Source organism: Melozone crissalis, unplaced genomic scaffold (assembly GCF_028551555.1).
Source record: "Melozone crissalis strain CALT ecotype California unplaced genomic scaffold, PUWL_Pcris_2 ptg000023l_1, whole genome shotgun sequence".
Classification (NCBI taxonomy): Eukaryota; Metazoa; Chordata; class Aves; order Passeriformes; family Passerellidae; genus Melozone; species Melozone crissalis.
The window spans coordinates 4,604,012-4,628,948 of NW_026535801.1; the positions used below are offsets into that span (position 1 = coordinate 4,604,012).

Genomic DNA, 24,937 nt, shown 5'->3' on the forward strand with positions numbered 1-24,937 from the left:
CTGCCTGGTTATGTAGGGAGGAAGTCAGGAAGTCCAAGGTGCAGGTGGAGCTGAACTTGGCCAGGGGTGAAAATAACAACAAGAAGGGCCACAACAGGAAGGTCAGAGGAAGTCTTTCCCCCCCAGTAAGCAAGACTAGGATGCTGGAAACAATGGACAAAGTAAAGGCTGAGGGACTCAAGAACTTTCCTTGCCTCAGCCTTCACTGGCTACCTCTCTTCCCACACCTCTTGAGTAGATGGATGGATGGATGGATGGATGGATGGATGGATGGATGGATGGATGGACGGATGGATGGACGGATGGATGGACGGATGGATAGATGGATGGATGGCAATATGTGGCTGGGGGAGCAAAATTTCACTCAGTGTAAGAGAAGATCACATGACCACTTGAGGAACCCAAACATAAGGGCACCTGATGGCCCAAACACGTGGGGCCCCATGAGATGCATCTCAGAGTCCTGAAGGAATTGGTTGATGGAGTTGCCAAAGTATCTGAAAACTCCTGGCAGTCAGGTGAAGTCACAGTGACTAGGAAAAGGGAAACATTGCACTCACCTTTAAAAAGGACAGAAAGGAATCCCCAGGGAAGTACCAAGCTGTCAACCTCACCACTGTGCCTGGCAAGATCATGAAACAGACCTGCCTAGGAGACATTCTACGATTTAAGCAAATGAGGGATCCTTCAACAAGGAGCCTGCTCAAAAGAGCTAATTAACAGATCAATGATTTTCCAAACATGAATTTTCAGTGTAAGATAATTCCTGCCCTCCTGCCATTCCATATTGTTTTCCATTTGCAAAAGATTAGAAAAAATATTAAAGCATCACACAGGAAATGGTCTGGATTCTTCACCAGTCTTATATTGTGACACTGCGAGGAAGATGGAAAATTGGCCATCAAAGTTCATTACCCTGCAAGGCTTCCTTTTGGAAGGATGAAGTAGGGTCTGGAAGGAGGAAGGACACAGACATGGTTTTTGTCAGCTGTACTTAAAACTGAATCAGGAACTCAGAAATACCATTCTAGATCAGTCTGGGAAGGGTTTGCCCCTGGGCCATGAAAGCAAACAATATTAATGCACAGACAGGATTTGCAGACAAGCTCTAATCATGAAAATTATTGCACAGAAGTAATTTTGACAATAAAATCATTTAGTGTAGTGGTTGATAGCATACACCAAAATATTTTTAAGGACATTTACCAAACTACTGCAGCTCTAGGCACATCCTTTGTAGGGAAAGGGAAGGCAGCATAAAGCTCTTGCAGATGCAGATGATGACAGAGCAACCAGAGCATTATCTACCACTTGGTGCATTATGATGCTTTATTTCGAAATTATGAAAGGGTGGATCTATTAACCAAAAAGATTCTCCATTTTTAAAAATCAATTATGACAGCAAAACCAATTCATGGACATAGTTATAGACACACAAAACATTTGCAAACAGCATTAAACATCCATATATTCTACCACGGCAATCACTGAACCTGAGATAATGGCTTTTTCTTTCCGCAGTTTATACCTTCAATAAAAATATGTTGGGAATCACTGGTGTTATAGAAATGTAATGTAATAATTTGCTCTCACAAGTGAGAGATAGAGGTTATGTGGATGTTAAAATGTAATGTTAAAGTAATATGTCCTCCCACAGTCCGCTTTCCCCTCCCCCTTGTAAACAGCCTCAGTAGTGAGGGCATTTAGAGGAGGCTGGCTTGTTACCAAGGAGTCAGGGCATATCAACACCTGACCTCCAATCAAGATGTAAGGAAGTGACTTCCACCAATGGATGGCAGAGGAAGAGTTGACTGACAAAACTTTGGGAGGGGCTAAGGGTATAAAAGCCAGAACATCCATTTCGTAGACGAGCACGTGGCTGATAATCACGGGGGCTCTCAGTGGTGTAATTTTTCCTTACTTAGTCCTTTTGTTGTATATTTTGTTAAGGTTTAATAAAGCTTTAAAATTTTTTAAAGGTGAGCAGACATTTCTCATACTGGCATGGGATACTCAAACCCAAAATCTGTTCTTTCAAGCCAAATGGATCCATGGCTTAAGAGCCCCTCTGGTGTTAATTGTCTGTGAAAAACATCTGAGGCCTGAAGTTTGAATGGGAAATAGGCAAAATGGGAAAGAAAGGAATCTATGAACTTGAGAGCTGAGTTTTCCACATGCTGGGTAAACACCATGTAGTCTGAGCTGTCCCTGAGTGTTTTTGGTATGAAGGAGGGCAGATCCGGGCACTGAACAACCTGCAAATCCCAACTGCAGGGAAATCCCCAGAGAAAGAAAACAGGACTGAGATGCAGAGCCAGGATTTGTCTGCAGGGTACAAGAGGATCCGCGAGAACTTTGGAGATACTGTGTCAGATCCTTGTTGCGCAGCAGACTGCCACAGGAGGAGGTGTAGAGGTTGGAGGTGAACCGGACTCTTTTAAGGAGAGCAGTAATTCTTTGACGGAAAGGTTTTCTTTCAAAAGGATCGTTCCTGTGAGAATCAACTGCTCACTTTGAAAATTTAAAAAGGTTTATTAAATGTTAACAAAAATACAACAAAGGACTACATAAGGAAAAAGCTGCAGCACTGGGAACTGCCCTTGTGCATACCACGTAGCTGGTTCATCTTCAAGATGGGTGCTCAGTCAAGATAGGTGCTGGGCGTTGCATCAGCCAGCCCTGGCCTCTCCCAAAGTCTGTCAGTCAGCTCTTCTTTGCCATTTATTGGTGAAGACTGTTTTCTTGTAACTTGATTGGAGGTCAGGTATTGTCATGCTGCACCCCCTAAGCACCAAGCTTTTCCATTCCCAACTGCCCCATGCAAGGGACACATGTGCAGCTTCTTTGTACCTGTCCCAGACAGCCCAGGCTGTCTGATGGCAACAATACAGGGGGGAAAGGGAACTGTGGGGACAACAGAGGGCATCTAAACCACAATAACATAATTACACATCACTAAAGCTTTTCTGAATATTCACACGATAGTTTTCTTTTAATTGCGAGAGCCAGTCATCTCATTTTCCATCTATAACATTCCCAAGGGAGCACACATGTGCTCTCAGCTTGTCCCTGCATAACCACACTGGATACCTTTTGAAGCTGTAATATGCAGATGCCTCCATGCCCAAGTTCGCTTCCGGTGCCATGGTGACAATCTGGTGTCATTTTTAGCTGAGGGCCACCACCAGCAGGCGCAGGCTAAGCCAGTGACTTTCATCCATGGCACCACCAGCAGCTTCCCACCACAAGCCGGGCACAGCAGGGACAGAAAACGCAGAATCCCCACCAAAGCTGAGGAGCTGTATTTACCCACAGGAGCCATGTTCCCAGAAATCCAAATTCTGCTCATCTACCTCAAGCAGCTTTTAAATACAGCCACAGCTCCCTGCCAGATTCCCACATTCCCCCTTAACGAGCCGGCTTTTCCAGCAGAACCATTCACTGGTAACCATTGAAGGCATTGATGAATCATTTCAGTGATTAATGAATTTGGGTTGGACAGAACTGGGCTTGGTAAGTGGGGCTCCCTTTGGCCTCAATCTCTGCTGGTTGATGCTAGATTGAAAATAAAACCAGGCTTTGCCAAAATAAAATCCCAAGAATACTGCTGGCACTTGGAAGTAACCAGGCCTGCTGAAACCAGGTATTAAAATATTTCTTTCCTTCTTTTTGAGAAGGATTTTACAGCTGTTCTGAAATGCTTGGCAAGTTCATGTTTAAAATTATAAAAGTGTGCGTCACTATACAGCACAATATCTATGCAAACCCTTAAGAAGAAGCTCTGGGATTTACATATAGCTCAGCAGTGGAGCCAGGAACACCACCAGGTACAAATTTAATCCACTGGAGAAGCAGAGGGTTTGCATCAGTAAAGGAAAACCACTGGGTTGAGTAGGGTTACATACCCTACTCCTTGTTCTCATCCTAATCTATCTCTCTCCATCATTTCCTCCTTCCGGGAGAGATAGGAAGAAATCAGGAGTGAATAATCAGTATTTCTGCAATAAATATTGCTGCTGGACCATGATCTTTACCCCTGGGAGAAAAAAAAAGAGAGGGAGCCTTGCCCTCAGAGAAGAGTTGGTTCCATGCTGAAGCTGCTCCATGTCTTTGCCTGCAGGCAGGATGTCCTGCTGCTTTCCCAGAGGATCTGCCTGGTTTTGTCCCTGAGGAACTGTTAAGCAGCTCTGATGGACAGAAGAGAGCGGAAAAAGCACCGCCCTGATAAAAGGGGGGCTCGGTAACAATTTGAAAGAGACTTCTGTGAAAAAGCAGAAGAGCAACAGAAACAAACAACTCAATGAAGCTGAACTACCAGGTAGGGAAGGTTGGCTCTGAGGAAGGTGTGAAAAGCAAATCTCTTTTCTTGTGAAGTTTCTGTCATTCATGTTAACAAAAGCCTGTGAATTTCAGGGAACAGTGGTGCTAGGCCAGAAGAATCCATTCTAAGGGCTTTGGAAAGGCTGGCAAGTGAAAAAAGTTTGAGGGAAGAAGAGAGGAGACTTTGTTGATTTTTTAATAATGTTCACAAAGAAAACTTTTTAGGAAACCGAATGAGGTGTTGCTGAGGGAGCAGCATAACACTAACTACAGATCCATCACTGCTGAGGAGAGTGCCCTTCTCCTTCATTCCTCTTCCACTTAATCCCTGGCTTCACATGACACCATTCCACTGACAGCACAAGCAAGCAACACTACACATCACATGCAGCAAGAAGCTAATGTACATCCTGAGCACCAGCGAGCTAATCAAGGGCTTTCTAGACCACAGATTCCCCAGCAACGACCCATCACAATTTCCCCTTCCTAACTGGATCTGTCCGAAAATAGCAGCTCAGATTTCAGCTGGTTTTCATGGAAACTCTTAGACCAAAACCTTCACAAAATATAAGCCTTTGACCCAAAAACTTCTGGTACATAAAAGAGAACATGATGCTCTTGCACATGACACAGTGAGGTATTTTTCTGACTAAATAAGCAGTTAATGGTCTTGAAGAAATATTCTCCTGCCTTCTACATGAGGCAAAGAATTATTGGAAGAGCTGTTATAATTCACCAGCCCATTGTGGCATTAATTCCTGCCTAAGAATTTCTGTGCCAGCTTTCAGCTGGAATACAGACACAGTATAGCACGTGATGCCATCACCAAACAAAATTCCCATGTTGGGCATACCAAAAAAAGGGACCTGGAATCACATCTCGTGCCCCTTGTTCTTTATGAGGATTGGCTGTACTAAAGGGATTAAACTAAAAAATATCCAAAGGTAGAATTCCAGAATGGTTTGGATCGAAAAGGACCTTAAAGCTCATTCCATTCCACCCCGTGCCATGGCCAGGGACACTTGCCATTATCCCAGGTTGCTCTAAGCCCTGTTTGGACACAGACACATCCAGGGGTGAGGCAGCCACAGCTTCTCTGGACAACTTGTGTCAGAGCCTCACCATCCTCACAGGGAAAAATTTCTTCCCAATATCCTGTCTAATCCTTTCCTCTGGCAGCTTAAAGCTACTGCCCTTGTGCCAACACCTCCGGCTCTTGGAAATAGTCTCCCTCCAAGAGAGAGATAAGACACATCCCTTCAAATACCTCACCTGGACCATGCAGGTGTGTGAGTGCCACAACCTCTGCCAGGCTGCCAGCCACTGACCTGAGATAAGGGCTTCTTCTTCTCTCCACAGTGAATGCCTCCAATGAAAACCATGTTGGGCATGACAGGCATGGGATACTCAAAGACAAAGTCGATTCTCCTCAGCCAGATGGATCCGTGACTTAAAATCTCCGTCATTGTCATGGGTTTTTGGAGGAACTCTGAGGCCAGCTCCTCAAACTGAGAATAGGCAATATTGCAGATGAAGGACTCGGAAAGGGCAATCAGGAAGTTCTTGACCCTCTGGGAGAAGGCCATGTGGTCGGTGTTTTCTGAGAACCCCCGTGGGACGTAGGACGGCGGGTCCGGGCCCTGAGCCGCGCGAACCTCCAAGGCACACGGAACCATCCGCAGGAAGAAAACACTGGGGATGGAGAAGTGCAGGGCAATGATCTGCCCACAGGGTGTCACGGGATCTGTGAGCAGGGCATCAAAGTGACCCTCTCCAATGTACTTCAGCAGCTCTTGGTTGTGCAACAACGACTTGCACAAAGAATGAAAAAGGGCTCCGCTCTTCCGGTAATCTTCCAAACGCTTCCAGAACCGCACCAGGAAAGGCTCTTGGCTGAAAAGTCTTGCACTGAAGGAGCGCACCTGTTCTTCCATGTCTCCCTTCGTCAAAGGCACAGAGTAGGTTTTCAGTTCATAGGCATCCGAGGAATCGATCAGGATTTTGTTGTCTGGTGCGATGACCACGATTTGGTGCCCTCTCTTGCTCAGCTCCATCAGCACTTTTTTCATGCTGAGCCAGTGGCTGCCCTCCATGGGGATCACCAGCAGCTTCCCAGTGGCAGCCGGGCTCAGGAGGCACAGGAAGGGCAGAAGCAGTGCCACCAGCATGGTGTGAGCCGTGCAGAGTGGAAGCCTGGCACTAGAAAGGCCAGGAGTGCTCTACCAGCTTTTGTAGCCATGCCTCATCTCTGCCCTTTTGACTCTTCTCCCATTTCGGGTCATCAGACTTTAGAACCAAGGTCACAAAAAGCAATCAATGATAAGGAAGGATGCGGGCACGTTGGGACACAAAGGTGGCATCGTGTGAGTCAAGAAAGTTGTGTCACCCTCACACACACCAAGCTGAGGATATTGGCTCAATGCCACCTTCTTCCCTCAGCAGGACCCCAGCTTTGTGGCACTTCTTGCCACCAGCCCACCACGCCCAAGGTCTGATGGCAAAATGCAGGGAAAATCCATGAAAACAATGCACCCACAGAGTGGCTGGGCAGAAGCACTGCTGAGCCCACATGGGAGGCCTGTGCCCATCAAGAGAGCCAAGAACGGACTCTTCCATGGCTCCCACTGAAGACTGACAGGGTTGTCACAGTCTGAGGTAATTGGGCACATTTAAAACCATATTTTTCCCTAATGAAACAGAAGTATGTAGTACAGTGAAACATAACTTATACTAAGGATTAATACGAGAAATCTGTGTAACAGTACTTGGGATTTCAGTTTTGATCGTTTTTTCAAAAGCCAAAACCAGCTGGAACCCCCGAGAAAAAAAAAATTTTCCGTAATGCCAACTTGCGTTTTCTGGAAGCTAACCAGCCAGCAGAAAATCTTTCCCCATCTCTCCATAAAACTTTCAGCCAACTCCTTATCGTATCAGGTATAAAACGAAGTTGCAAAAGAGCATTTCACCCTTGTACCCGAGATAACAAAGACCAACCACACATCTCTAGTGCACAAGTCAGGAATCGTTCATGGCCAATGAGGGGTCAGTTTAGGACCAAAGTTGGGTACCTTCATGACCTCAACCCTGTGTCCAAGTCCTTCTTGGTTATAAATTGCTAGGGTTTAATGCTGGTGATAAACTCTCCTTAAAGCCTATAAAAGCAGGTGAATACACGGAGCAATTTCCTTCTTCACGGTATTCTGGGCTTCAAATCCTGCTGGATTAATTTTTTTCCCATACAGGATCTGCAGGTTCCTTCCCAAGCATGGTGGGAAATCTTGGACTTGGATGAGAACCTGCCCTCCAAAACGAACAGCAGCTCCATCACCCATGCTGATCCCATCTTGGTCGTTTAGAGCATGGATTAACTTAATTAGAATTTTCAAACAGCTCAGAGCAAGGAGATGCACAGAAGACAGGCCATAACCTCAGACAAGACTGCCAAGTGAACATGGGAAGGTTGATCCACAAAAGCCCAAATGGAAATTTACGGAGTTATCCATACCCAGGACAGCTTAAAACCACATTCAATCATCGAGAAGAGAATGGGATGATGGAACTGGAGGAGGATTTCTTTTGAGGCTTAGATATTGACACCTTGACAATACAGGCACATAGAAAGGAATCAATCGAGGGGATGGCTGAGGTAGAAAATAGGCAAACTCTTCATTCCTATAACCTTCACTGTGGATGAAAGGAGAGGGGAGAAATGGACAGCGCACGAGACAGCTGGGAGAGGAGGACAGCAAAGATCTTCAGCTCAACAAAACCGACTCTCATTTGCATAAAAGCTACATGTCACTTAAATTGTCCTAATTAAGTCTGATGAGGCTTTAGGTTTGGCAGGATGTGATATAATCTGAATGCTGGGTATTAGGAAATAACATTTCTGCACCATGCAGGATTTCAATCTTTGAAAACAAAACTGTTGAACTGTTGGCAGTCAAGGTTTGATGTAAAGATGTGAGTGACATCCCTTGCCAGGGCTGGCAGTGGGATGGAATGAGATAATCTTTAAGGTCCCTTTCAACCCAAACCATTCTGCCATTCTATGATACATTTATACTTTGTCTTTTCCATAAAAAAAAAAAAAGGAAAATTTTGTACCTCAGACAAGCTTTTTCTTCTGAACGCAGTTAATGCCTCCAATAAAAGCCATGTTTGGCATCACTGGCCTCGGGAACTCAAAGACAAAATCATATCTCATCAGCCAGAAGGATCCACGGCTCAGGAGTTCGGTCACTGTCACTTTCTTTTTCAAAACCTCATATGCAAGCTCTTCAAAATTATCATAAATGGGCTTACAGTAGAAGAGCTCCAGCAGATCGACCAGCATGTTCTTCACCCGCTGGGAAAAGGTCATGCTGTCTGAATTATCCAAGAATAACCTGGGGACATAGGAAGGAGGGCTTGGGCACTGGGTAGCAGCAGCATCCATTCCACAGGGAAAGCCCCGCAGGAAGTAGACAGAAGGAAGGGCAAGATACTCAGCCACCAGGGGCCCACACATCAGGATGGGATCTGTGAAAATCAAGTCGAATTTGCTCGCTTGCAGGTACTGCATCAGCTCCTCGTTCTGCAGAAGGCTCTTACAGTTGGTGAAGAAGAGTGAGGAGATTTCTATTGAGCTTTGATATGAGGTCAGAACAACATTCCAAACAGACTGTTCAAGAAAATGGGCATGAACAAAGGCCTTGAGCATTTCCCCCAAGTATTCCTCTGTGTAAGGGATTGGATAGGCTTGCACTGTGTAATTCTGACGCTCCTCTGACTTCATATACAGATTGGTGGAGAGCACAAGCACAACAACCTCGTGTCCCTTTTGCTGCAGTTTCTCCACTACTGGGCGCATGCTGAGCCAGTGACTTCCATCCTGAGGTACCACCAGGATCTTTCCACCTTCAGCCAGGATTAAAGACAGCGTCAGGAGGAGAAGTATCCAGGTGCCTTGGTAAAAAAGAGCCATTTTGGTGGGAGTGATCCAGAGGGTTCTGCTCTGCCGAGACCCACGCACTCCTTTATATGATGGTACATGCAGAGCAAGCAGGGAATTTATTGCCTGCAGAAATTAATATTTAACTTCACAATACGGGTGTGATTAGCCTGTGATTTTCCCTGTGTTTGTGGAAGGAAAGGGAAGCCCTGTCCTAACAGAAACGTTTGTACTTTCTGTTAATGTTTAAACTTCAAACTCTGTCAGCACTAACATTGTTAGCACTAAGTCTGTGACACGAACAGCAGGGATGTCATGTTGCAAAAATATTAATGGTTAAAGCCATTGACCTGGTAAATACATGGCGAGAAAATAATACAAATACAGCAAGCAGAATGGATGCAACTCCATTCCTGAGGATACAAGGCTGATGTTGAATTCCCAGCCCCTGGAAGCAGCCAAGCTGCACCTCTTACAAGGATGTCATGGTGACTAGGATGCACCAGGCAATCCCAAATCTGAGCAGAACCATCCCCATTGGCTTTTTTCCTCATCACACTACACAGAAAATTGAACTAATAGATGTGTTCAGGCAAACAAAGGGAAAGGAGTCTAGCACAGGGACACAAAGGAGGAGTATTAGTCTTTGGTTTCCCTCTTGAAAACCCTTTCCATGTATTGTAAGCAAGACAAAATCGAGAAGAAGGTGTGACACCTCCCACTAATGCCACTGCACGAATGTGTTCCATTTGTGCAAGTGAAAGCAATGCCAGAGCAAAACCTTTTGGAGGGTGCTAAGGAAGGAGTCCTTGTGACGAGAAGCTGCCATCAGCACAACGTTTTCCCCTTCTTCTTATAAATGGTGCTGGGACTCCCAGCATCCTCAGTCAGGAGAAGGAAATCCTTACAGCCTGAGGCAAAGCCATTTGTCTCATGACACCCAAAGGGTGCTACGACTGCCCTGAGCAGCTCCACTCTGTCACTCTGGACATGGACAAACCACCCTTAGGCATGGAAAACCAATTTCTGGAAAGGCTCAGCACAGGAGAGGTGGGAGACGGCACAGATTGAAAGCAGGACACTGAAGGGATTTACAAAGAATTGTCACTCAATGCAGGAAATCTAGATGCAAAGACTTCATTGCAACTGCTGTGACAAGAGCTGGCCAAATTAACTTGGAAGTTGCTGCTTGGTGTATTGTTTAGCCTGGACTTGATTGGATTTTCTATTGCAACAGCAGTTGGCTGTAAAAGGCCAATACACGATTTTTCTAGGTGTTCAACATGTGATTTTCACCTAACAGGAGTGTAAAGACAGGAGATGGCAGGGATACAATGAGGGCAGGATGTCTCCACACTTGTAGCAAAGTTATGAACTCTTTATGGCCCTGCGTCCTTTAGGATATAAAAATGAAGACTTATATTGTGGAACCAGCAAGAATTTGCCTCTTAAATCTCAAACAAGAAACACTGTCCTGAACCCTAATGTGGTAGAATGTCTTAGATAAAATTTCATCCGAATATCTGAGTTAATACTATTATTCTTCGCCTTGTTTATCACATTTAGAGGGCTCTCCATCAGCCTGTCAAAGAGCATCAAAGAAATCTGAAAATAAATGTGAAAGAGGAAAGAAAAATGCCACCCTTCCACCTCACAGACATTGTGCAGAGATACTGCACTACCAGAATTCAGAAGTGAGGGAGCAATTTCCTGGGAAAGAGATTTGTGTCCTGCTTTGTGCCTGGATAGAAATGTCCAGTATTACCATTTTAGAGATTGTTGACTATCACAATAGATTTAGATTTCTCGATTAGCATTAAGACCCTGCAGAACAATTCCAGTACAAGCAGATGGCAAATTATGAGAACTTATCTGAGTTCTGCATTCAAGTGTTTTTCGATCAATCCATGACTGTAAGATTATTTCTTGCCATTTAAACATGACATTTATATTTCACCCCCACATACAGGAGTAACCTAACAGAGACAGCCAGTTTGGAAATGATTTGTCATGAAAATACAACTCAAGTGAATCAACTTATGTTGCTGAGCCTGGACTGAAAAGCAAAACATTACTCTTGGATTTTTGATCAGATAAAAGAAAGAGGTGTCAGAGGCCATTAAAATGATATCAAAACTGGATCTCGTTGGTGGTTAAGACACATTCACTGAGGACAGTAATTTCCACCTGACAGGGGAAATCCCTTTCTTGTTTGGTTTGTTACAAAACCCTCACGAGTTCAAATAAGTCGCGATCAAGGTTGTTTGATTTCAGCCTATGGGAAACAATTACTCAAACCTGCATGAACGAAATAATTAGCAGAGAATTTAAAGAATAAAAATCAATAGCTACAAATGTGCTGGAACAACAGAATGAATTTTCAATGGGACATGTACAATTTTAGGCAAAGGAACATTACCTTAGGCAGTGGTTTCTTCTTCGCACAGTTGATCCCCCCTACAAAGACCATGTTGGGCATCACTGGCCTGACGTATTCAAACACAAAGTCAAACCTCAGGATCCAAACGGCAGCGGAGTTCACCAGGTCCATCAGAGACACATCCCTCTGAAGAACTTCTGAGGAGAGCTTAAGTGCTTCTTCATAGTAAACATTGCAGTAATCAAGCTCCAGGAGGGAAATCAGGGCATTTTCCACCCTCTGGAAAAAAGTCATGCGGTCCGAGTTGAAGCTGAAGACTCTCGGGACGTAGGACAGAGGGCTTGGGCTCTGTGGGGCTGAAAAGTGCAGGTCGCAACCAAATCCCCTCATGAAGAAGACAAAGGGAAGGGAAAGATGGTGCGCAACAACGGTTCCACACATGAAGAGAGGATCCGTCAGGACGGCATCAAAGCCGCTTTGGTTGAGGAACCTCAGGGTCTCCTGATTGCGGAACAGGTCCTTGCACTGGTCAAAGAAGATGTTGAATAGATCCACTGAGGACTTGAACATGGCCATGGCATTGAGAGGGAAAGGCTTCGGTGTCAGGTGCACGGTGACGTATTCCCGGAAGGCGTTATCCAGCTCTTCCAGGGTCTGGCTCACCGGGTACGTGACCACCTTGTAGGCCTGCGTGGTCTCCGTCTGCCAGCTCACCTCAGGAACCAGCACCACCACCTCGTGTCCTCTCTCGACCAGCTTCACCACCACTTCCCGCATGCTCAGCCAGTGGCTTCCCACCATGGGCACCACCAGGAGCTTCCCTCCATCGGAGAGGCCAGGCAGGAGGAGGAGGATGGAAATCCAGGAACAGTAAAGCCTCAAAGCCATGTTGCTGTGGTCGGAATAGGGGCCGTAGAAAAGATCTCTCCTACAGGTTCTAGCCTGAAAATGCTTTGGAAAGCAACTGAAGGATGATTTACCAGCTTTTCTAGCCATGCCACACCTCTGCCCTTTTGACTCTCCGCCCATTTGGCGTTATCAGAATGTTGCACCAAGGTCACAGAAAGCGATAAAGGATCAGGGAGTGTTCCAGGCACGTTGGGACAAAAAGCTGGCATTGCGTGAGTCAAGAAAGTTGTGTCACCTTCACACACACCAAGCTGAGTTATTGGCTCAATGGCACCTTCTTCCCTCAGCGGGACCCCGCCTTTGTGGCACTTCTTGCCACCAGCCCACCACGCCCAAGGTCTGATGGCAAAATGCAGGGAAAATCCATGAAAACAATGCACCCACAGAGTGGCTGGGCAGAAACACTGCTGAGCCCACATGGGAGGACTGTGCCTATCAAAGAGAGCCAAGAAAGGACTCTTTTCCATGGCTCCCACTGAAGGCTGACAGGGTTGTCACAGTCTGAGGTAATTGGGCACATTTAAAACCATATTTTTCCCTAATGAAACAAAAGTATGTAGTACAGTGAAACATAACTTATACTAAGGATTAATACGACAAATCTGTGTAACAGTACCTGGGGTTTCAGTTTTGATCTTTTTTTAAAAAGCCAAAACCAGCTGGAACCCCCGAGAAAAAAAAATTTTCTGTAATGCAAAATTGCATTTTTTTGGAAGATAAGCAGCCAGCAGAAAATCTTTCCTCATCTCTCTATATGAATTTCAGCTAATTCCTTATCCTATCTGGTATAAAATAAAGTTGCAAAAGAGCATTTCACCCTTGTATCCCAGATAACACAGACCAACACCACCTCTGGAGTGCACAAGTCAGGAATCGTTCATGGCCACTGAGGGGTCAGTTCATGACCAGTGTTGGGTCAGCTCATGACCTGTGTCCAGGTCCTTCTTGGTTATACATTGCTAGGGTTTAATGCTGGTGATAAACTCTCCTTAAAGCCTATAAAAGCAGGTGAATACGGGAAACAATTTCCTTCTCCAGGGCATTCTGGGCTTCAAAATCCTGCTGGATTTTTTTCTCCCATGCAGTTTCTGCAGGTTTCTTCCCAAGCCTGGTGGGAAATCTAGGACTTTGCTGAGAACCTGCCCTCCAAAAGGAACAGCAGCTCCATCACCCACGCTGATCCCATCTTGGTAGTTTACAGTATGGATTAACTTAATGGGCATTTTCAAGCAGCTCAGAGCAAGGAGATGCACAGAAGACAGGCCATAACCTCAGATAAGGCTGCCAAATGAACATGGGGATGTTGGTCCACAAAGGCCCAAATGGAATTTTATAGGAGATATCCATACCCAGGACAACTTAAAGCTTAATTCAATAATCTAAAAAGAAGGAGAGGATGGAACTGGAGGAGGATTTCTTTTCAGGCTTAGATATTGACACCTTGACAATAAAGGCAGATGGAAATAATCAATCTAGACGATGGCTGTGGTAGAAAATAGGCAAACACTTCATTCCTATAACCTTCACTGTGGATGAAAGGAGAGGGGGAAAATGGACAGTGCACAAGACAGCTGGGAGAGGAGGTTTGGTCGTTTTACTGGAAATGAGATTTCTGAGATGCTGTGGTCACTACCACCAAACCACCAATGGATGCTCAGATTTTAAGATTGGCACTTGCTACGACCACTGAAAATTAGATCTGCCTCTGAGAAAACACAGGGGTTAAAAACCAGAGCTGCCCACCTGGGAGATCTCTTGGGTTCCTGCGGTGAAAGAGGTCAGAGCTCTCCCCTGCCCACCTGTCTGCTGCTCAGTTGGGGAGGGGAAAGCCGCGTGGCCTGGGGGAGGTAGGCCTGACCCTGAGGGGCCCAAGGGTGGAGGAATGGAAGGAATGGAGGAGCACGAGAGGTATTTTACCTGCCCCCCCCCCCCCCCCTCGGGAGACTGAGAGAGAGAAGGCAGCCTGTGCTTGTTACCTTGAAATTCCATAAACATGTGCCTGCAGCAGGGCCACACGCTGTGGAGAAGGACTGGGGGGGGGAACTGCTGCAAGGTGTCCAGCCGAGTGTAAGGTCTTTTAACCCTTTTGTGGATAATGAAAACTTAGCAGAGCATTACCCTTCCCCTGGAGAAGATATGAATTTAGAGGATGAAGAAGGAACTGAGTAAAGGAGAGGAAGGTCTGAGGAAGACAGAGAGAAAGAAGAACCCCAGGGGGTGGAAAGGGTGCTGGAGTAGCATTGTTGCTGGACGCTTTTTGTATAGCTATGGACTGTTTCCATGCGATGCAGAGACTGTATTCGAGGGGGAGCCCGGGCCTCAGAACCAGGAGGAGTGCAGTGTGGATACCCCTCGGCCCAAGGGGGTGGTAAAAATATGGGAGGGACAGAAGTCCCAAAAGGAGAGACTGTGCCTTTTGGAGTGGGACGATGCATCCTTAAAAGACAACCCTCGAGATGGCTTGGTTCCAAAGTTCGGTGGTGAGAGCACTGAACATGGAAAGGAAGAAGATACAATGGCTACAAGAAAGACTCCTCCCTTTTGGATGAACTGAGAATTGGGTGCTCTGGAGCATGGTGCCAGACTAAGAGTTATTGATTTTGGAACATGTATGGTATTGGGAACTTGGTGGGGGGAGGAGGAGAATGCTGTTGTAAGGTTTCCATTTCCATTGTCTCTTTTTTCTTTCACTTGTAGTCTAGTTAATAAACTTTTTATTTCTTTTTAAGCAAGAGCCTGCGGTTCTTATTCCTGGTCACATCACATCTCACAGCAGATACCAGGGAGAGTGTATTCTCATGGGGGCAATGGCATTGTGTCAGGTTCAAACCATGACAGGAGGATAGAAAAGTTCTTCAGGTCAACAAAAGAGACACTCATTTGCATAAAAGCTACATATCACTTGCATTCTCCTAACTAGGTCTGATAAGGTTTGAGGTTTGGCAGGATGTGATATAATCTGAATGCTAGGCATTAGGAAATAACATTTCTGCACCATGCAGGATTTCAGTCTTTGAACACCAAGCTGTTGTCAGTCAGTGTTCGATGTAGGGATGGGAGTGACATCCCTTGCCCAGGGTGGCAGCGGGATGGAATGAGATAATCTTTAAGGTCCCTTTCAACCCACACCAGTCTGCCATTCTATGATACATTTATACTTTCCCTTTTCCAGTAAAAAAAAAAAAAAAAAATTGTACCCAAGACAAGTTTTTTCCTCAGAACACAGTTAATGCCTCCAATAAAAGCCATGTTTGGCATCACTGGCCTCGGGAACTCAAAGACAAAATCATATCTCATCAGCCAGAAGGATCCACGGCTCAGGAGTTCTGTCACTGTCACTTTCTTTTTCAAAACCTCGTATGCAAGCTCTTCAAAATTATCATAGATGGGCTTACAGTAGAAGAGCTCCAGCAGATCGACCAGCATGTTCTTCACCCGCTGGGAAAAGGTCATGCTGTCTGAATTATCCAAGAATAACCTGGGGACATAGGAAGGAGGGCTTGGGCACTGGGTAGCAGCAGAATCCATTCCACAGGGAAAGCCCCGCAGGAAGTAGACGGAAGGAAGGGCAAGATACTCAGCCACCAGGGGCCCACACATCAGGATGGGATCTGTGAAAATCAAGTCAAATTTGCTCTCTTGCAGGTACTGCATCAGCTCCTCGTTCTGCAGAAGGCTCTTACAGTTGGTGAAGAAGACCGAGGAGATTTCTATCGTGCTTTGATACGAGGTCAGAACAACATTCCAAACAGACTGTTCAAGAAAATGGGCATGAACAAAGGCCTTGAGCATTTCCCCCAAGTATTCCTCTGTGTAAGGGATTGGATAGGCTTGCACTGTGTAATTCTGATGCTCCTCTGACTTCATGTACAGACTGGTGGAGGGTACAAGCACAACAATCTCGTGTCCCTTTTGCTGCAGTTTCTCCACTACTGGGCGCATGCTGAGCCAGTGACTTCCATCCTGAGGTACCACCAGGATCTTTCCACCTTCAGCCAGGATTAAAGACAGCGTCAGGAGGAGAAGTATCCACGTGCCTTGGTAAAAAAGAACCATTTTGGTGGGAGTGATCCAGAGGGTTCTGCTCTGCCGGGACCCACGCACTCCTTTATATGATGGTACATGCAGAGCAAGCAGGGAATTTACTGGATGCAGAAATTAATATTTAACTTCCCAATACAGGTGTGATTAGCCTGCGATTTTCCCTGTGTTTGTGGAAGGGAAAGGAAGCTGTGCCTAACAGAAACGTTTGTACTTTCTGTTAATGTTTAAACTTCAAACTCTGTCAGCACTAAGACACTGTGCGCATTAAGTCTGTCACACAAACAGCAGGGATGTCCTGTTGCAAAAATAATCGTGGTTAAAACCATTGACCTGATAAATACATGGCAAGAAAATAATACAAATACAGCCAGCAGAATGGATGCAACTCCATTCCTGAGGATACAAGGCTGATGTTGAATTCCCAGCCCCTGGAAGCAGCACAACCTCCACCTCTAACGAAGATGTCACGGCCACCAGGATGCACCAAGAAATCCCAAATCTGAGCAGAATGAGCCACATTGGCTTTTTTCCTCCTGACACTACAGCAAAAGTGAACCAATAGAAGAGTTCAGGGCAAACAAAGGGAAAGGAGGCCGGCACAGGTACACAAAGAAGGAGTTCTGGTCTTTCATTCCTGTCTTGAAAACCCTTTCCACACATTGTGAGCAAGACAAAATCGAGAAGAAGCTGCGACACGCCCCACTAATGCCACTGCAGGAATGTGTTCCGTTTATGCAAGTGAAAGCAATGCCAGAGCAAAACCTTTTGGAGGGTGCTAAGGAAGGAGTCCTTGTGACGAGAAGCTGCCATCAGCACAACGTTTTCCCCTTCTTCTTATAAATGGTGCTGGGACTCCCAGCATCCTCAGTTAGGAGAAGCAAATCCTTACAGCCTGAGGCAAAGCCATTTGTCTCATGACACCCAAAGGGTGCTGCGAGTGCCCTGAGCAGCTCCACACTGTCACTCTGGACATGGACAAACCACCCTTAGGCATGGAAAACCAATTTCTGGAGAGGCACAGCACAGGAGGGGTGGGGAGATGGCATAGAACGAAAGCAGGACACTGAAGGGATTTACAAAGAATTGTCACTCAATGCAGGAAATCTAGATGCAAAGACTTCATTGCAACTGCTGTGACAAGAGCTGACCAAATTAACGTGGAAGTTGCTGCTTGTTGTATTTTTTAGTCTTGACTCGACTGGACTTTCAGTGGTAATAGCAGCTGTCTGAAAAAAGCCAATACATGATTTTTCTAAGTATGGAACATGTGATTTTTACCTAACAGAAGTCTGAAGACAGGAACTGGCAGGGATTAAATGAGGGCAGGATGTCTCTACCCTTGTAGCAAAGTTATGAACTCTTTATAGCTCTGAGAATTTTAGGATAAAAAAGTAAAGACTTGAATTGTGGAACCAGCAACAATTTGCTTCTTAAATCTCAAACAAGAAAAACTCTCCTGAGCCATAATATGGTAGAATGCCTTAGATATGATTTTATCCTAATATCCTAGCTAAGATATTATTCTTTGCCTTGTTTATCAAGTTTAGAGGGCTCTCCATCAGCTTGTCAAAGAGCATCAAAGAAATCTGAAAAGAAATCTGAAAGAGGAAAGAAAAATAGCGCCTCTCCAACTCACAGACATTGTGCAGAGATACTGCATTACCACAATTCAGAAGTGAAGGAGCAATTTCCTGGGAAAGAGATTTGTGTCCCGCTTTGTGCCTGGATAGAAATGTCCAGTATTACGATTTTAAAGATTGTTGACTATCACAATAGATTTAGATTTCTCGATTAGCTTTAAGACTCTCCAGAACAATTCTAGTAAAAGCAGATGTCAAAATATGAGAACTTATCTTAGTTCTGCATTCAAGTGTTTTTCACACAATCCACGACTGTAAGATTATTCCTTGCCGTTTTAACATGACATTTATATTTCACCGAAACAAACAGGAGTAACCTAACACAGAAAGTTTGGAAATGATTTGTCATGAAAATACAACTCAAGTGAATCAACTGATGCTGCTGAGCCTGCAGTTAAAAACACAAGATGAGTTTTGGGATTTTCATCAGATAAAAGAAATAGATGTCAGATGCTATTAAAATGAAATCAAAACTAGATATCATTGGCGGTAAAGACACATTCAGTGTGGACAGAAATTTCAGTTTGGCTGATGAAATCCCCTTTTGGTTTGCTTTGTTACAAAACCCTCATGAATTCAAATAAGTCGCAATCAAGGTTGTTTGATAGGAGTGTATGGGAAAAACTACCCAAACCTGCATGAATTATACATTACCAGAAAATTTAAAAATACAAACAATATAGATAAACTTGCTGGAACAAAAGAACGCCTTTTCATTGGGACATGTACAATTTTAGGCAAAGGAACATTACCTTAGGCAGTGGTTTCTTCTTCGCACAGTTGATCCCCCCTACAAAGACCATGTTGGGCATCACTGGCCTGACGTATTCAAACACAAAGTCAAACCTCAGGATCCAAATGGCAGCGGAGTTCACCAGGTCCATCAGGGACACATCTCTCTGAAGAACTTCTGAGGAAAGCTTAAGTGCTTCTTCATAGTAAACATTGCAGTAATCAAGCTCCAGGAGGGAAATCAGGGCATTTTCCACCCTCTGGAAAAAAGTCATGCGGTCCGAGTTGAAGCTGAAGAGTCTTGGGACATAGGACAGAGGGCTTGGGCTCTGTGGGGCTGAAAAGTGCAGGTCGCAACCAAATCCCCTCATGAAGAAGACAAAGGGAAGGGAAAGATGGTGTGCGAGGATGGTCCCACACATGAAGATAGGATCCGTCAGGACGGCATCAAAGCCGCTTTGGTTGAGGAACCTCAGGGTTTCCTGGTTGTGGAACAGGTCCTTGCATTGCCCAAAGAAAGTGCTGTAAGTATGGACTGAGGCGTTGTACATGGCCAGGGCATTGAGAGGGAAAGGCTTCTGCGTCAGGTGCACGGTGACGTATTCCTGGAAGGCGTTATCCAGCTCTTCCAGGGTCTGGCTCACCGGGTACGTGACCACCTTGTAGGCCTGCGTGGTCTCCATTTGCCAGCTCACCTCAGGAACCAGCACCACCACCTCATGTCCTCTCTCGACCAGCTTCACCACCACTTCCCGCATGCTCAGCCAGTGGCTTCCCACCATGGGCACCACCAGGAGCTTCCCTCCATCCGAGAGGCCAGGCAGGAGGAGGAGGATGGGAATCCAGGCACAGCAAAGCCTCAAAGCCATGTTGCTGTGGTCGGAATAGGGGCTGTAGAAGAGATCTCTCCTACAGGTTCTAGCCTGAAAATGCTTTGGAAAGCAACTGAAGGATGATTTACCAGCTTTTCTAGCCATGCCACACCTCTGCCCTTTTGACACTCCGCCCATTTCGCGTCATCCGAATGTTGCACCAAGGTCACAGAAAGCGATAAAGGATCAGGGAGGGTTCCAGGCACGTTGGGACACAAAGGTGGTATTGTGTGAGTCAAGAAAGGCATGTCACCCTCACACACTTCGAGCTAAAGTTATTGGCTCAATAGCACCTTCTTTCCTCAGCAGGACCCCGCCTTTGTGGCACTTCTTGCCACCAGCCCACCACGCCCAAGGTCTGATGGCAAAATGCAGGGAAAATCCATGAAAACAATGCACCCACAGAGTGGCTGGACAGAAGAAACACTGCTGACAGAGCCCACATGGGAGGACTGTGCCTATCAAGAGAGCCAAGAAAGGACTCTTTTCCATGGCTGCCACTGAAGGCTGACAGGGTTGTCACAGTCTGAGGTAATTGGGCACATTTAAAACCATATTTTTCCCTAATGAAACAAAAGTATGTAGTACAGTGAAACATAACTTACAGGAAGGATTAATACGAGAAATCTGTGTAACAGTACCTGGGGTTTCAGTTTTGATCTTTTTTTAAAAAGCCAAAACCAGCTGGAACCCCCAAGAAAAAAAATTTTTCTGTAATGCAAAATTGCATTTATTTGCAAGATAAGCAGCCAGCAGAAAATCTTTCCTCATCTCTCCATATGAATTTCAGCTAATTCCTTATCCTATCTGGTATAAAATAAAGTTGCAAAAGAGCATTTCACCCATGTATCCCAGATAACACAGACCAACAACACCTCTGGAGTGCACAAACCCATGAATTGTTCACGGCCACTGAGGGGTCAGTTTATGACCAATTTTGGGTCACTTCATGACCTCAACCCTGTGTCCAAGTCCTTCTTGGTTATAAATTGCTAGGGTTTAATGTTGGTGATAAACTCTCCTTAAAGCCTAAAAAACCAGGTGAATATGCGAAGCAATTTCCTTCTTCAGGGCATTCTGGGCTTCAAAATCCTGCTGGATTTATTTTTTCCCCATGCAGTTTCTGCAGGTTTCTTCACAAGCCTGGTGGGAAAACTTGGACTTGGATGAGAACCTGTCCTCCAAAACGAACAGCAGCTCCATCACCCACGCTGATCCCATCTTGGTCGTTTAGAGCATGGATTAACTTAATGGGAATTTTCAAACAGCTCAGAGCAAGGAGATGCACAGAAGACAGGCCATAACCTCAGATAAGGCTGCCAAATGAAAAGAGGAATGTTGGTCCACAAAGGCCCAAATGGAAATTTACAGGAGATATCCATACCCAGGACAGCGTAAAGCCTAATCCAAAAATCTAAAAGAGAAGGGGAGGATGGAACTGGAGGAGGATTTGTTTGAGGCTTAGATATTGACACCTTGACAATAAAGGCAGATGGAAAGGAATCAATCGAGGGGATGGCTGAGGTGGAAAATAGGCAAACTCTTCATTCCTATAACCTTCACTGTGGATGGAAGGAGAGGGGAGAAATGGACAGCGCACAAGACAGATGGGAGAGGAGGACAGCAAAGATCTTCAGCTCAACAAAACCGACTCTCATTTGCATAAAAGCTACATGTCACTTAAATTGTCCTTATTAAGTCTGATAAGGTTTGAGGTCTGGCAGGATGTGATATAATCTGAATGCTAGGTATTAGGAAATAACATTTCTGCATCATGCAGGATTTCAATCCTTGAACACCAAGCTGTTGTCAGTCAGGGTTTTTTTCCTCCTGACACTACAGCAAAAAGTGAACTAATGGAGGGGTTCAGGGCAAACAAAGGGAAAGGAGGCTGGCACAGGTACAGAAAGATAGAGTATTGGTTATTGGTTGCTGTCTTGAAAATCCGTGTCATGCATTTTAAGCAAGACAAAATCAAGAAGAAGATTTGACACCTCCCACTAATGCCACTGCAAAAATGTGCTCTCTTTGTGCAAGTGAAAGCAATGCCAGAGCAAAACCTTTTGGAGGGTGCTAAGGAAGGAGTCCTTGTGATGAGAAGCTGCCATCAGCACAATGTTTTCCCCTTCTTCTTATAAATGTTGCTGGGACTCCCAGCATCCTCAGTTAGGAGAAGCAAATCCTTACAGCCTGAGGCAAAGCCATTTATCTCATGACACCCAAAGGGTGCTGCGACTGCCCTGAGTAGCTCCACTCTGTCACTCTGGACATGGAGGAACAACCTTTAGACATGGAAAACCAATTTCTGGAGAGGGCCAGTGCAAGAGAGATGGGAGATGGCACAGATTGAAAGCAGGACACTGAAGAGATTTACAAAGAATTGTCATTCAATGCAGGAAATCTGGATGCAAAGACTTCATGGTAACTGCTGTGGCAAGAGCTGGCCAAATTAACTTGGAAGCAGCTGCTTGTGTATTTTTTAGTCTGGACTCAATTGGATTTTCTACAGCAACAGCAGTTGGTTGAATAAGTCCAATACAAGATTTGTCCAGGTGTGGAACTTGTGATTTTCTCCTAGCAGGAGTGTAAATACAGGAGATGGCAGGGATACAATGAGGGCATGAGGTCTCTATCCTTGTAGCAAAATCATGAACTCTTTATGTCTCTGAGAATTTTAGGATATAATAGTAAAGACTTATATTGTGGAACCAACAAGAATTTGCCTCTTAAATCTCAAACTGGCGTTCCTCTTGTTGACCTAATGAGGTAGTATGCCTTAGATATAATTTCATCCTAATATCTGAGTTAATACTATTATTCTGCGCCTTGTTTATCACATTTAGAGGGCTCTCCATGGGACTGTCAAACAGCATCAAAGAAATCTAAAAGAGAAAGAAAAATACCACCCCTCAGGCTCACAGACATTGTGTAGAGATATTGTGTGACGATAATTCAGAAGTGAGGGATCAATTTCCTAGGAAAAAGATTTCTGTCCTGCTTTGTGCCTGGATAGAAATGTCGAGTGTTACCATTTTAAAGATTGCACGCTGACTATCACAACAGATTTAGATTTCTTGATTAGCTTTAAGATTCTGCAGATCAATTCTGGTAAAAGATGATGTCAAGGTATGAGAACTCTTTTAATATATGCATTCAAGTGTCTTTCACCCACTCCATGACCATAAGATTGCTTCTTGCCATTTAAACATGACATTTATATTTCACCCTTCAAACAGGAGTAACCTAACACAGACAGTTTGGAAATGATTTGTTGTGAAAATACAACTAAAGTGAATCAACGGATGCTGCTGAGCCGGGAGTTAAAAATACAAGATGCATTAGTTTAGGGTTTTTGATCAGATAAAAGAAATACATGTCAGATGCCATTAAAATGAAATCAAAACTGAATCTGGTTCGTGGTTAAGACACATACACTGTGGACAGTAATTTCCATCTGGCTGATGAAATCCCTTTTTCTTTGGTTTGTTATAAAATCTTAATAAGTTCCAGTAATTCTCTATCACGATTGTGTGATTCCGAACTATGGAAAACAACTACCCAAACCTGGATGAATTTAGTCATTACCAGAAATAAAAAAAACATGGCACAGAATACCAATAAACGTGCTGGAACAACAGAATGAATTTTCAATGGGAAATGTACAATTTTAGGCAAAGGAACATTACCTTAGGCAGTGGTTTCTTCTTCGCACAGTTGATCCCCCCTACAAAGACCATGTTGGGCATCACTGGCCTGACGTATTCAAACACAAAGTCAAACCTCAGGATCCAAATGGCAGCGGAGTTCACCAGGTCCATCAGGGACATATCCCTCTGAAGAACTTCTGAGGAAAGCTTAAGCGCTTCTCCATAGAAACCGTTGCAGTAATCAAGCTCCAGGAGGGAAATCAGGGCATTTTCCACCCTCTGGAAAAAAGTCATGCGGTCCGAGTTGAAGCTGAAGAGTCTTGGGACGTAGGACAGAGGGCTTGGGCTCTGTGGGGCTGAAAAGTGCAGGTTGCAAGGGAATCCCCTCATGAAGAAGACAAAGGGAAGGGAGAGATGATGAGCCAGGATGGCCCCACACATGAGGATAGGATCCGTCAGGATGGCATCAAATCTGCTTTGGTTGAGGAACCTCAGGGTTTCCTGGCTGTGGAACAGGTCCTTGCACTGTCCAAAAAAGATGCCTGTAGCGTGCACCGAGGCATTGTACATGGCCAGGGCATTGAGAGGGAAAGGCTTCGGTGTCAGGTGCACGGCGAGGTATTCCTGGAAGGCATTTTCCAGCTCTTCCAGGGTCTGGCTCACCGGGTACGTGACCACCTTGTAGGCCTGCGTGGTCTCCATTTGCCAGCTCACCTCAGGAACCAGCACCACCACCTCGTGTCCTCTCTCGCTCAGCTTCTCCACCACTTCCTGCATGCTCAGCCAGTGGCTTCCCACCATGGGCACCACCAGGAGCTTCCCTCCATCCGAGAGGCCAGGCAGGAGGAGGAGGATGGGAATCCAGGCACAGCAAAGCCTCAAAGCCATGTTGCAGTGGCGCAGTAGGGGCCGTAGAAAAGATTTCTCCTGCAGGCTGTAGCCTGAAGATTCTTTGGAAAGCAACTGATGGCCGGAGTTGTTGAGCTCTTCTCTTTGATTGTCCTGTTGTTAATCATTCACTGCTTTGCATTGTGGGTAGTTTATTTTGCCTTTCCCCTCCTTACTTGGAAAGGCAAGATTTGGTGACCTCTTCAATGCTGAGTCACTGGAATTCATCAAAGTTCCATGAGCTCCTCAACGTGCTACAGGGATCCCTCAGGACTCCTCACCTTTGTTGTGCCTTGTGTCCCACCTTGGCCAGGACCCAGGGAGCAACATTGGTGTGAGCAACTCCCAAACCCACAGGAACAAATGAAAAAGAGCCTCTCCCAGTTGGACACACAGATCCTCAGGTGATTCTTCCAGGGATGGAGCACGAGACCCTCAGGAGAAGGCTCAGGGCTCTTCTGAGCTGGCAGGAATCTCCTCAGTGCCAGGGACACCTCTAAGAGGTGCTGACAGGGGCTGGCCTCTCTCTGTACAGACCAAGCTCTCAATTTACAGAGTCGTTTCCCAGCCTG

General features: G+C 45.3%; 5 protein-coding genes across 5 annotated transcripts; all 5 read right to left on the reverse strand.

Annotated features, from left to right (window-relative positions):
* Window positions 1–5,588: 5,588 nt before the first annotated feature.
* Window positions 5,589–6,488, reverse strand: LOC128937868 (UDP-glucuronosyltransferase 1A1-like). Its single transcript, XM_054277731.1, has one exon. It carries the CDS (start codon window positions 6,486–6,488, stop codon window positions 5,589–5,591), a length of 900 nt encoding a protein of 299 aa, XP_054133706.1.
* Window positions 6,489–8,428: 1,940 nt separating this feature from the next.
* Window positions 8,429–9,286, reverse strand: LOC128937869 (UDP-glucuronosyltransferase 1-6-like). The gene has a single exon (XM_054277732.1). It carries the CDS (start codon window positions 9,284–9,286, stop codon window positions 8,429–8,431), a length of 858 nt encoding a protein of 285 aa, XP_054133707.1.
* A 2,221-nt stretch (window positions 9,287–11,507) lies between these two features.
* Window positions 11,508–12,521, reverse strand: LOC128937870 (UDP-glucuronosyltransferase 1A8-like). The gene is made up of 2 exons (XM_054277733.1): window positions 11,673–12,521; window positions 11,508–11,528 (listed from the first exon to the last, which is right to left on the reverse strand). Exons 1-2 carry the CDS (start codon window positions 12,519–12,521, stop codon window positions 11,508–11,510), a joined length of 870 nt encoding a protein of 289 aa, XP_054133708.1.
* A 1,488-nt stretch (window positions 12,522–14,009) lies between these two features.
* On the reverse strand, window positions 14,010–19,827 carry LOC128937872 (UDP-glucuronosyltransferase 1A3-like). Its single transcript, XM_054277734.1, has 3 exons — window positions 18,979–19,827; window positions 15,740–15,815; window positions 14,010–14,068 (listed from the first exon to the last, which is right to left on the reverse strand). The coding sequence occupies exons 1-3, from the start codon at window positions 19,825–19,827 to the stop codon at window positions 14,010–14,012; spliced, it is 984 nt and encodes a 327-aa protein (XP_054133709.1).
* Window positions 19,828–22,556: 2,729 nt separating this feature from the next.
* Window positions 22,557–24,365, reverse strand: LOC128937873 (UDP-glucuronosyltransferase 1-6-like). Its single transcript, XM_054277735.1, has 2 exons — window positions 23,517–24,365; window positions 22,557–22,712 (listed from the first exon to the last, which is right to left on the reverse strand). Exons 1-2 carry the CDS (start codon window positions 24,363–24,365, stop codon window positions 22,557–22,559), a joined length of 1,005 nt encoding a protein of 334 aa, XP_054133710.1.
* Window positions 24,366–24,937: the final 572 nt, after the last annotated feature.

Excerpts from the sequence above, each read along its gene's own strand:
- LOC128937872 (XM_054277734.1), bottom strand. The coding sequence starts at position 19,827 with ATGGCTTTGAGGCTTTGCTGTGCCTGGATTCCCATCCTCCTCCTCCTG. Across the intron at positions 15,816-18,978 it reads AGAAGAAACCACTGCCTAAG|TTCCCGAGGCCAGTGATGCC; the intron begins GTAATGTTCCTT and ends TTTGTCTTTGAG. Across the intron at positions 14,069-15,739 it reads GAGGAAAAAACTTGTCTTGG|TGAAGGTTATAGGAATGAAG; the intron begins GTACAATTTTTT and ends TTTCATCCACAG.
- LOC128937868 (XM_054277731.1), bottom strand. The coding sequence starts at position 6,488 with ATGCTGGTGGCACTGCTTCTGCCCTTCCTGTGCCTCCTGAGCCCGGCT.
- LOC128937870 (XM_054277733.1), bottom strand. The coding sequence starts at position 12,521 with ATGGCTTTGAGGCTTTACTGTTCCTGGATTTCCATCCTCCTCCTCCTG. Across the intron at positions 11,529-11,672 it reads AGAAGAAACCACTGCCTAAG|GCTGAAATCAAACAACCTTG; the intron begins GTAATGTTCCTT and ends TGTTTCCCATAG.
- LOC128937873 (XM_054277735.1), bottom strand. The coding sequence starts at position 24,365 with ATGGCTTTGAGGCTTTGCTGTGCCTGGATTCCCATCCTCCTCCTCCTG. Across the intron at positions 22,713-23,516 it reads AGAAGAAACCACTGCCTAAG|ATTTCTTTGATGCTGTTTGA; the intron begins GTAATGTTCCTT and ends TTTCTCTTTTAG.
- LOC128937869 (XM_054277732.1), bottom strand. The coding sequence starts at position 9,286 with ATGGCTCTTTTTTACCAAGGCACCTGGATACTTCTCCTCCTGACGCTG.